Below are 12,612 nucleotides of genomic sequence, written 5' to 3'. Positions count from 1 at the left end.
GGGAGCAGCTGCTGTGGGTGAAGTGTTGGCACCAGAGGCACCACAGAGCCACACACAGCTTCTCATCCTCCTTTGTTTTAATTTAGGGGAACTTAAGCAGTCATTGATAACTCAACCGAGAAACTCCAAATATTATGTGGGCTCAGTTATGCTCCATTAATGTGAGTGAAGTGGGCAGAAGGAACCACATTCAGCTGCTCAGACGCTTTATTTTCCTTCACCACAAGTGAGCAGTTAATTCACAGTCCTTGTTCCCGTTACACTCTTTATTTACTCATTGTCTAAACTTATTGATGTCTTCACCCTCATGAGAGTATCTGATGATGTAACAACCATAGGAAAGTGTACGCCCGACCCTGGAAGCACGCATTTGCACATGCAATGGAATGTGGCCTGCTATTGATTTTCAATGCAGATCCTCAGCTGCTCTCACTGGTTGTGACAAGAACAAGCACAGTCACCCACAACAAGAGTGTAGGCTCAATATTTTCTGGATAATGCAGGCGCTGAGGTGTAATGCAGGAGGTTTATATTGTTTTTACTGATGCTGATGTCACTCTGTGCCTGTAGACAACGCCGCAGCAGAGAGGACAATGTTGCTGGTCAATATCCTACATTAAGAGTATCAGCTCTGTGCAAGGAGCTGACGTCACAGCCGATGAGCGAGCAGCACCTTTTGTCTCTCCTTGCAGTGACAAGGCATGATTGTGAATGTGGCCCCGGCCTGCTGAGTGTCGCCCAGACTGGACTGAGGGGCAGCTGACACTCGCTCCAACGAGCAGCTGACCCAAGGAATGGAAACACAAAACGACTGCCAGTTCATTGTCCAGAATCAGACTTGTCAAGGCATAGATTTGGTCAGATTTAGTTTGTGTATCATGAAAACAAATGCTGCAAGAAATAGAGCAACTAACTATTACAATGCACTACGAGTAGTGAGTGACATCTGTGCTTATCCTACTGTGACAATTCAAAATGTCTGCTGTGACAAAGGTCTAACAAGGCCTAATATTGCCAGTGATTGAGGAAAGTTTTCAGATCATTTACTTAAGTGAATCAGCAACTAAGTATACCACACTGTGAAACTGCTCCATTTAAAAGTCACACATTGAACATGTTACGTAAGTAAGAGTATGAAAGTATGATCGGAAAACATTTATTTAAAGTTTCAAAAGTAGAAAAATGTCCCATGTCCCCACTATGTTTCCTCATTGATGATGCATAGGGAAGTCTGCACCTTGTTTATCGTCCGCAGAACACGGTTGCACCCTGAAATTTTCAGAACAAAAAGAACAGGCTGGAGTGAGCGCCTGGTTTTATGGGATATTTAAAAATAACGGGACTGTGCAGTGAGTTATTCTCAAGCAAGCGCAGGGGTTTAGTGTTGCCAAAGCTCACAGGAACGACACTCTGCCACATTTCTTTTTTTCTCCCAAATGGGGATTGGAATATATGCAGTGCACATAATCTGGTCAGATTATTATTTTTTAAACACTTTAAGATCCTCTCATTACTAAAAGTGTATGTCGTCCAAGAGAGACAACAAAAACAAATGAAGAGGTTGAAGTTGTCATGTTGAAATTTAAGGTGAGCTGATGGATTCATGTCGTCTACTGATACTTACATGTTTTGTTCGGCAAGATAATCTTCACAAATGAACACCGCTTTCATGATTATGGAAGCCCAAGTGCAATCGTCAGAAGAAAAAGCTAATGTTAAGCTATAAACAAACTACACCATGGTCACATGACCTAACATCACCAACGTAACAAGACTGTAAAGCCGATGTCACAATGACGTTCTGCAGTCTCATTTAGCTATTTGTTAGCAACCACCTTTTTAAAGATGCACAGAAGCTTCAAAGTTTACGAGTGGGGTATTATTCTTTTAACCTTGTGGTAACCACAGGTCTTATTTCAGGCATCTAACCAAAATCACTATGGACTTTGAGATTTGTTTTTTTTGTTTTTTTTTCAAGATTGGTTTTTGGGGGGTTTGCCTTTAATTTTGACAGGACAGCTTCAGTGTGAAAGGGGAGAGAGAGGGGATGACATGCATCAAAGGGCCACATGCTGGAATTGAACCCTCATTCACTGCAGCAAGGACACAGCCTTATTACATGGGGCCCTCGCTCTACCAGCAGAGCTACTGGGGGCCCCTGGTAGGCTACTCTCCGCTCAGTAGACCATTCTTTCCTGTCAGTTAGGTCGTCTTACATCATTAAAGCCCGTTCTAGGTGCGAGACGAGAATCACATGCACCTGCACATGTAGCGTTATTGAGCTGCCAGTCAGTCTATACAAAGTGATTTTCCTCTCTGCTCCATGTATGCAATCATGCAATGTATACACGACAAACTGACATCAACAATAATGTGACTGTGCTCTGACCCTCAGACCAGCGTCCGATGAACTCGCCCTGCAGTGTTGTCATGCGTCTGTCTGTCAGATGCTGTTTCCTCCTCAGGGCTGGCCCAGCAGCAGCAGGAGGACTTTACCTGTACTGCTCAGTGACCCACACCCTGTCTCAGAAACTAAGTTTACATATATACATGTTAATGAGGGGATTTGTGTTGTCTGGCCGGACGTTCTGTGTCACTGACGGCACCTCAGACCCCTTTATTTTTCTTCTTCAGTGGTGCTTCAGTACAATTCTGACACACTTATACTTGAGAATTTCCATTTCATGCAGCTATATGCTTCTACTCTATGTCTTTAGGTTCATTTATTATAACACAGTGTTTCCTCAGGTCACGTTTGGGTCATTTGTAAACTCAAAAGCACAAGATCATGGCCTGTCTATTGCTGAAAAGCTGAAAAGAGGTTATTTCAGCTGACCAGTGGTGAATCTGTGCTCTTTGGGAAAATGGGAGGCTCAATGCTGGACGCTTCAGGCCTTGGTGTCGATTTGCAGACTGTGTATACAAGGCAAAATACTGGGACACCGCCACAAACATGAGGAGAGAGACATGTACAGGATTGTTAGAGGGTTTTAAAATAGAATTGTCTTCAAATATACTCTTAGTGTGTCCTGCAGTATCTCCCTCTCAGCCCTGCTCTAACGTGTTGCCACCTGTGAGTTAACTGGGGCCAGGTGTGCTGCTGCACACAGGTAAAGGGGCGTTGCCATTGGGGATTAAAGGACCAGGGAATTGTTTGGTGAGGGTTTTTTCTTATTTTTTATAATATTGTTTGCCAAAGAGGTAAGGAGAACAGTGGTGGAGACCGGACAGCCTGTGTTGGAAGGTCGGAAAACATCAAACGGCAGCAGTCTACAGCACAGAAACACTAAGGTTTTCCTCCAATTTCAAGTTCATGTGAAAGCAAAAGGCTTCATAACTGCACTGCAGTGCCACGTCAAAGTAAAAAATAACTACGTCAATTATAAATAGGCGAAAGTGTTAGCAGACCCCATCAGGTCTCGTTTTAAAAGGTATATATGTGAAAACACCCTCAATCACAAGGTTGGCGGTTAAATCTGCGTCCCTCCTGTCCACATGTCAACGTATCCTTGACCTAAAGTGGCTCCCAATGTGCAGGGCAATGTTTTGACAGCTCTGCCACCACTGGTGTATAAATGTGTGTGAATGAGAAGCCAGAGGTAGTGAGCTTTGTCCAGTAAAGTAGAAAGGTGCTGTATAAATGCAGTCCATTAACTTCTTCCACCACTTACCAAAGGTGTGAAGAGTCTCTACAGGATGACAGAAATGCTCTCTTACACTTAAACTTTTTACTTTGCCATGAATAACCGCATTTCTTTTCCATCTTTAACTCTCCAACATTGGAGCCTGAGGTTCCTGAAAGAGTTCAAATCAGACGTCGCCCTGTGCCTCAGATCATTAACTGGAGTAATCAGCTCATACAGGAGATATTTTACACCATAATGCTCTGAGCTGACACTGAGAGGTGTAATCATCCTCCGCAATCTTAACAACTGAAAACAAATGATCCGTCTCTTGTGTCGGCTCAACTGTAGCTGAAGGTGTTCAATCTTACACTAATAAATGTTCTTGTCTGCCAGAGAGGTTTGCTGCAAAGATTCATGTCTGCCGTTAGTGTCTGCTTTCGCTTAATCACACAAGCCTACGCAACAATTTAAGGGACGTTTGAGGATATATGGGGTAATGGTGTAAATACTGAGATGGAAAATACATAAACAAACCGTCAGCTTAACGGCAGTTTTCGGTGATGGATGAAACAGATGATGGAGTCCCATCATCCCTGCAGTGAAATACCTCGTGTGAAGTTTGATATTTGTAGAAACTTTAATGTAGACAAAACAGTACAGAGTGAAATACAAATGTTAATAAAGAACAGGAGGGAGGAATTCTTGTGGTTTGCAAAAGAAGAAATATATAAGTTAGAGCAAAAAAATTTAAGTGAATATACAGAGAATATCATCACAACCACTGAAGAGGGGAGCAAACCTAAAAGGAGCAACACTATTAGTACCACTTGTTTCTGGTAATTATAACCAAATAAAGGATCTAATATCTATGATACACTATTTACAACATGTATATGAAAAGTTATAACAAAGTGAAGCACACAGGACTGAGATTTTCATGTGTTCTTGAAACATACAACATAAAAAGTTAAATTACAAAGGAGACAGTCCGTTATTGGTGTTAACACTGACCGTGTGCTTGTCACCTGACTGACAGTAAAACAATCTGACCCGGTTGGTCCTGGAGGGTAATGTCTTTTTTTAACTCATGGTGATCATCTCATATTTGTCCTTCAGACTGCTGTCCTCGTCATCCTCGTCTTCCTCCTCCTCTTCCTCCTCCTCAGGGGGTTTCTCGGGCTCCTCGCGGTGGTGGTGCAACTCGATGAACAGGTAGTAGATGACAGCTGCGACCACACCGCCCACCATGGGCCCCGCCACAGGGATCCACCACCAGTATTCTGCAGTGCTGTGAGTACAACAGTATAGAAAGAGTTAAATAAACCTCTGACAGTCACACAGGCAGCCGACACGGCGGCCGCTGTGGGTCACTGGTGTCATTGCTGGATCATTCACAAGCATCGACTGCATCTGTTCAGTGCATGTGACGTTATGTAACACTACAGTTCATGTCAGCAGCTTCATCAGTTTACAGGAGGACAGTTGATTAATTGTAAACAAAATAAGTTACACTGAGCTGAAACTCATCCTGACTAAATTAATTTGTTAATAAAGATCAGATATATTTCTTTAAATAACCAAAATGACATATCACAAATATATAAAATATCATCTAATAAAGTTAGAAAAACAAACCAAAAAACATCCCATTGCTGACAATAAAGCAATAATATTAATCTCTGTTCTCTTTTTAAAATAATGATTCGTATAATAGAATATTTGCAATTTTTCTGTAATGTAGCTGGATTATGAATCATTAGTCCACGTCTCATATTTTCAACATGAATCCAAAGGCTAACACAGAAATCAATGTTAAAGGGACACTTTGCTGATTTTCAACCAGCTCTGTATCAAAACAATGGTGGCAGTATGTGTAAATGAACTGTGGTAAATTTCCCTCCATCTAACCAGTGCCTAGAAATCCCTCCTCACCCCTTTGGTGAAACTCCGCCAGATGGTGTAAATTATGTTATCCAGCAGAGTTTTACTGGCTCTCGGGCTGGTGCTCGAGCTACAGGCTGTACTTCTGCATTTTCATATTGCCTGGCACAAATGCCAACACCACGGACACAAAGAGGATAGAAGCAGATCAAGAGACAGACCCGCCCCTCTCTTTGTCAAACTTAGTCCAAAATCCGATCAAATGGTAAAACTAGGCAGTGCTGATCGAATATAAATCAAGATTATGTTGCTATATATACTCCCTATGTCTCACCTAGGTTCGTGGAGCCAGACTTTGGTGTCAGTTCTACTGGAACAGACAATAGGGCAGGCTTGGCAAATAACACTTTAACCCATCACATCTTTGTTTCCTGAACTTTGACTGAAAAATCCATCCACCAGATTAAGAAACACACATTTGTTGACTGATTTTTTTTTATCTAAATATGTGTGTTTGTTTTCCTGGTTATCGGTCTCCAGACAGATGGTGGCAGCTGCATCTCAGCCTCTGCTGCACAGAGCCATGATTTGTATAAATCATAATAAATTATAATAATAAAGATATGATGGGTTATAGTGGGCTCTGCTGTGCCCGCCCCATTGACTCCAGTAAAACTGACACCAAAGCCTGGCTTCTTGAACGCTGTCGCTAACGTCAAGATCTTTCCGTCTTTTATATTTTTTTTGTTGTAATAGCTGTAACATTGAGAGTTTGTGAACAGGAGGTGAGCACCATACTGTTTCCTGCAGAATGAAAATGAAGGCTGACACAACTGAGATCATATGGTATAGCGAGGCAGCGCTGATTAAATATAAACCAAGATTCTGTCACTGAATTATCTATTTCTCACCTTAAATCTTTTCAGAAACATGTTTTAGCTAACTGTTTAGCTGTAATACGAGATTGTTTCCTGCCAGCCAGCCACCATTGTTTTAAGCAGACATGCTTGCATTATGTCACCCACCAGTGGCAGCATTTATTGGTCCATTGCAGCGCAGTGCATTCTGGTAGTTGTAGGTTTTCTCCCTCTTGATCAAAAGTGTCCTTTTTCTCAGTCTTCTCTGGTTCTGTAGCACCAATTTAAATAGTAATTGCATCTTTCTATGGTATAGACATCCTAGATACCAGAAACTTGTTTTATTCCAGTGTTCAGCTCAACTCAAGTTCTAGGTTTTGTTTGTAGTTTCAATTTGTATGTCACTTTCCTCATGTGTCATGTCTTGTTTTACTTCCTGTGTTTTCCCCACTTGTGTGATTGTTCACTCTGCCCTGATAAGTTTAACCTGTCCCTCATCATCCTGCCGCCCTTGATGTATTTAGTCTGTGTTCCCTCTTCTCTGTGCCATTTTCTTTGTTATCCCCGGTGTCAAGCGTTACAGCCTTTTCCCAATGTGAGATTTCCGGTTGTTTTGTGTGTTTTTGTGTTCAGGATTTTGCCTTTGTGTCTGACCTCATCTTTGTGATCTTCCTGCTGGATTTGTTTGCCTGTTTTGGACTGACTCACTGCTGCTGAACCCTGCCTGTCTCACTACAGCGAAAGCTTTGTCCCAATTAATCACTGAACTTTTCACTGTCTGGATCTGAGTCCTGCTTCCTCTGCTGCCCGTATACACCAGCATAACACAAATTACTTGGAGTTAACTATATTGGTTGATAAAATTAGTGTATTCCAAAGTTCTTTGTAGTGCTCATTTTCCTGTTTCTCTCTAATAACATTACCTCATGTTATGATTAAGAAATCTAACCAGTTATTCAGTATTAGCACATTTGAACATACAGAACAGTTGTCCATATTAGATCAACCCAGGTACATCAGAAAAATCACTAACATAAGGCTGTTTTGTTGGATACAGTTACCTGAAGACCTCCATCCCCCATCCGGCTACAGCTGTGAACAGTCGGGGTCCCAGGTCTCTGGCAGGGTTCAGGGGGTATCCACAGTTCAGTCCCATGGAAACGCCGATGGCCATGATGATCAGACCTATAGCCAGCGGCTCCACGCCTTTGGGAGCTCCAATGTTTCCACCATCAATGATAGCCAGGATACACAGCACCAGCATACCTGTCCCCACCACCTGCAGGAGAGGAACACCAATTGTTTGGTAAACTGCAGAGCAGAGGCATGGGCTTGAGTCACAAATCTCATGACTTTTGACTTGAATTGACAAAAACAAAGAAGAAATGAAACCTAACTTGGGATACCAATGACTCGTGACTTCACTGGGACTTGAGCCTTTTGACTTGAAAATACCTTCCCCCAAGCCTAAAGATTAAAAGTATCGTCTAAATACCATGAGTGTGCCACGAATCAGTTCATTTCCTGAATCAACTACTGTTACTGTTAGTGCTTTTCATTCCCAGCAAGTTGAAACTTAATTTTCCAGAGCCACTTAGAATCCATTCAACAGCACCCAGTGAAGTTGCAGGAGAGAAAAACTACTCAGTGGTCACAAAAACAAATTGCAGTATACAAAATTACAGACAGAGACAACTTCCAACAAACTACAAATTTTAAAAAAATATTTCATGCTTTTTGTAAATTGATTTTATATTATTACACCATTTTTGGCATTAACTTTAGTGAAAAGTGCATTATGACTTGTTTAAGACTCAAAACTCAAAGTTTAGAACTTAGAACTTGACTTGGGACTTGAGTGCAAGTCTTGAGACTTCTTTATGACTTGCAAAACAGTAACTTGGTCCCACCTCTGGTGCAGAGTTAAGGCAGGTATGAGATCAACACTGCACTAGTATTTTATCTAATTCTGTTTTTCTTTGCTTGAGGCCTCTGTATAAGCTTTTAACTTCCTACTACAGGTTTTCTTTATTTAATTTTACATTCATCTGTATCTGAGATATGTAGGTAAAAAAGTGTCTGTATATATGTAAATGTCAGTGTGTGCATATCATATCTTTAACAATAATCATTTTTAGTTTAATTAATTTTATATACTTTATTAATCCCTGAGGGGAAATTAATTTTTTTCATGATAAATAAATTAATAAAATAATGACAAAATATATAGAGTTAATCCATAAAGTGGTCAGGTTGCATTGGGTACAATAAAATCACATTCCAGACACATATGATTCCAAAATATAATGTGATTTATTAGCTTTTATCAACTTATCTAATAAGATAACGTTTTCAGTCTGTTCATCTCACCTCAGCCATTTTTTGTTTTGAAGCACAACATATCTAGTGGACTGAAAAAGCTATTAATTTTATCATTCTAGTAGGCTACCTAAAGTTTAATTTGTATTTGTAATATATAATTAAAAAAGTTCGCACTGTGTGACGATACGATATTGCCACACAAAAATAGCACAATACTATGCTGTATCAATTTTTACCCCCACCCCTAGTATATGTATATTTAATTTCATGCTTTCCATCATGAGGTTTTTCTTACAATCTCTTTCCAACAAATGTATGTTCAGAATAAAAGACTGTCCAACTTACTTAATATAGAAGTCCATGGTATAGGTTGGCAGTCTGAAAAGCATCCAAGGCACTCTGATCTTAAATAAAAATCCTTTCCTATCCATGTATTGATAAAGGATTTTTATTCACAATCAGAATGCCTTGGATGCTTTTTAGACTGCCAACCTATACCATGGACTTTAAATACAGTAAGCTGAACAGTCATTGTCTTTTATTATTTTTCAACTCCTTACTCAATCTTTGAAGAGCACCTGATTTTTTTTTTCTTATTATTTTTTTTACTATAACCAACACCTAGCTTCTTGACCCAGAAAAGCACTCCCTGTTTTTTCTTCAAACATATATAATACCTTGATGTATAAGATACAGTATGCTATCCTTGGATAGTATATATGAATCCTAATAAATTTGTAATGTAGTTAATAATTAATACATTTGTAATCTAGTAATCAAGTTTAATCTTAATGGCTCAAATCTAGGTTGAAATGATTTAGTATTCAGGGAGCACACCCTGTAGCTACAGCACCACTGTTACACAGATAAACGAAACATCGTCATGAGCACAATCACTCTGATTAGACTGATCTCACTGGTTCACCTGATGTGATTTTCAACAGTTTTAAACTAGTCGACGTGTTATTTTTGCATCACCGCACCGACTAAAAAGGCGGAAAATGGTGTTAAGTATAGATTTGACCTTCCTGTGAATGCCAGGAAATGGGTCATTAGACCCAAAACTGAGGCAAGAGAGGGGGTGTTCTCAGACTAAATGGGCCAATCAATTTTGCATTAGCCACATTTGCCAGACTTCACAGAATTTAGAGCCTGAATGGGAGCGGCGATGCACAAACAGAGGGGGGAGGTCATTGGGTCAAAGCTGCCGGAGCTCACCTGATCGATGAAGCCGCCGAGGATTGACAGGTGTCTCGCTGGGTAGGAAGCAAAAATGTGACCTGTTGCATTGATTCCCGTCACTGACAGAATCCCACTGGTGAAGTCCATGAAGGCATCTGTGAGGAGGACGAATATAGACGGTTTTAACTGTGTGTTTACTGTGACAGCTGAATGATGACAGTCATTACCAACTGTTATGGTTTAATGTGAATGTGTGAGGGAATATAGCAGAGGTGTATTCACCATAGTATAACCCAAAGACTGCAGCAGCTCCAGCAAAAGCACCAAGAAACTGAGCGATGACGTAGAAGGGAAACTTCCAGATCTTCAGTTTGCCCAGAATCACCATGGCCAGAGACACAGCAGGGTTCACATGGCCCCCTGGGATGGAAGACAAAGCAGAGAGTGAATGAGGGGTGCAGTGGGTGGGGGGCGTCTGGCATGATATCCTCTCCATCATTAGTGAGGCCGTCACATTTACGAGGGGCAGCAGAAGGGGAGCAGCCCCCGAGGCGGTGCAGGGTTTTGTTATATATGCTCACGAGCTAAAGAAGCAGAATAATGACCACATATTAGAAATTCAACCTATAAGTCAAAAACAAAACAAAAGGGAGCATTATTCAGTTCCTTTTTTAATCAAGCTGTGCTCACATCCTGCTGCTTTTTAATTCTTGAAAAACATCTGTCTTCATGAATCTGTTTCCTGCTTTTGATGTAAAACTGGAGGTAGCTGCTGCTCAGATGAGGCGAGCACTTGTTTGGACTGAACAAGATGAACGTAGCGTATGATCAATGGAGTTTGCAGGACATTCAGCGCCCAGGGTTATGTATGACCCCAGAGAGACTGTGCACTAGCACTGACAAATCAATGGTCAGTGCACATTCATTGGATCTGGACAGAGAGCTGGCACGTTCCTGCTGAGCCGTGGAGGTGGCACATGGCTGGACAGGAAGTCATAAAGTTATATTATTACAAGCCTCATGAGTAACAGTTCTTTCATTACAGCACATGCAAGTGAGCTTTGTCAGACTGTTTATATGTTCTGGGACAGGTTGTTTGTATTGACTATGAATTAGTTTTATGAAGTCTGTGGCGCTAAACAACTGAATATGCAAACAACAAACTTTATTATTTAAGATAATTGTTTATTTGACTGCATACCAGTACCCACCAGAGTAGGAATTTGATCTCATCAACATCAATTCGGTTAAAGTCACTTTATTTTCATGCCTTTTAAGATCTTTTAAAGATAATTTTACCAAATTTTAGACAGTTTTTTTGGGCAGTCCCATTCAGAGGTAGGTTTTATGTTAGAATATGGGAAATGTGGACTTTCTCACAGAAGAGCTCGACTCATTTAGACAAAAAGAAATTAAAAGATGGATAAATGAAATTAGATAGAATGTTTGTGGCAATTAAGACCTCACAAATTCAAATTTAAGACTATTAAATGAGGGTCTAATATGTATGAAATTGACATTTTAAGGCTTTTAAGGACCTGCACAGACCCTGCAGGGCTGTACTGCACGTTCATTAAATTCAGAGTATCAAATCAAACTAGTGGATTGTGGCAGCTCATGTGAAACAAGTTCTACTTTGGTGCAAATTGACAGTTAGGCGCAAAACTTCCACCGCATTTACCTGACACTCCACCGGCCACGTACGCTGCCATCATGAGTCCCACGGAGAAGCCGATGTGGACGGTGAGAGGCTCGCCCAGCGTGTTTCGACTGAGGACGGTCTGTGCAACTGAGCCGCAGCCAAACAGCTGATAAACAGGAGAGGAAGAGGAGAGCAGATTGAGCATCATAAAGGGACAAGATGATTTCTGAACATATGCTCGAGCAGCCTGGAGCTCAACACCTAACAGATAGCTGCATATAAACAAGCAGTGGTGGAATGTAACTAAGTACATTTACTCAACTACTTAAGGACAAATTTTACTTTTACTTTATTTGAGTATATTAATTTGATGCCACTTTCTATCTCTGCTTCACCACACTTCAGAGGGAAATACTATACTTGTTACTCACTTCTACAATTATTTGATAACTTAAATTGACAAATTAAGATTTTTACACACAAACCAAAAATATTAAAAAACACAAATACAGCTGAGACAATTAGTTGATTAATTAGAAAATTAATTGGCAACTATTTTGATAATCATTTGTCATTTTTCATTCAAACATTTCATGGTTCCAGCTTCTCAAATGCTGCTTTGGTGCTTTTTCCTTTAATTGTTTTGATGGATTTAAATTTTTCTGCATGAGAACTTTTACTTTTAATACTTAAACACATTTTTCTGATTGTACTTACATACTTTGACTTCAGTAACGTTGTCAATGCAGGACTTTTAGTAGTAACAGAGTATTATTACAGTGTAGTATTACTACTTTTACTTAAGTAAAAGATCTGAATACTTCCTCTACCACTGTGAACAAGATCTCAGACTTCTAATATAAACATATTTTGATTTCCTAACTGAGAAAAACACACTTAAATAAAACAAAATGTTACTTACAACCAAGACAAAAGTCCCCAGGAATTCTGCCAGGAATTCCTTGAGTATTCCATGTTTGAGAGCACAGTGTTTCCTCATGCTTCTCTTGTGTTGTATTTCCATGTATCTCCGTGCCAACTGCAGTAAAATCTACCAGATGTCCAGCAGTGTGAACCTCTGGAGTCGTCAAATCTCCACCTC

At 40.3% G+C, this 12,612-nt stretch overlaps 1 protein-coding gene across 1 annotated transcript; it reads right to left on the bottom strand.

The window, feature by feature from the left end:
- Nucleotides 1-4,243: 4,243 nt before the first annotated feature.
- On the bottom strand, nt 4,244-12,602 carry LOC126408291 (aquaporin-9-like). The gene is made up of 6 exons (XM_050073768.1): nt 12,433-12,602; nt 11,550-11,676; nt 10,151-10,288; nt 9,905-10,023; nt 7,426-7,643; nt 4,244-4,914 (listed from the first exon to the last, which is right to left on the bottom strand). Exons 1-6 carry the CDS (start codon nt 12,532-12,534, stop codon nt 4,707-4,709), a joined length of 912 nt encoding a protein of 303 aa, XP_049929725.1. The 5' UTR covers nt 12,535-12,602; the 3' UTR covers nt 4,244-4,706.
- Nucleotides 12,603-12,612: the final 10 nt, after the last annotated feature.

This window comes from Epinephelus moara, chromosome 20 (assembly GCF_006386435.1).
Source record: "Epinephelus moara isolate mb chromosome 20, YSFRI_EMoa_1.0, whole genome shotgun sequence".
Classification (NCBI taxonomy): Eukaryota; Metazoa; Chordata; class Actinopteri; order Perciformes; family Serranidae; genus Epinephelus; species Epinephelus moara.
The sequence above is the reverse complement of the archived record's forward strand: the minus strand, read 5'-3'. Positions and strand labels throughout refer to the sequence as shown.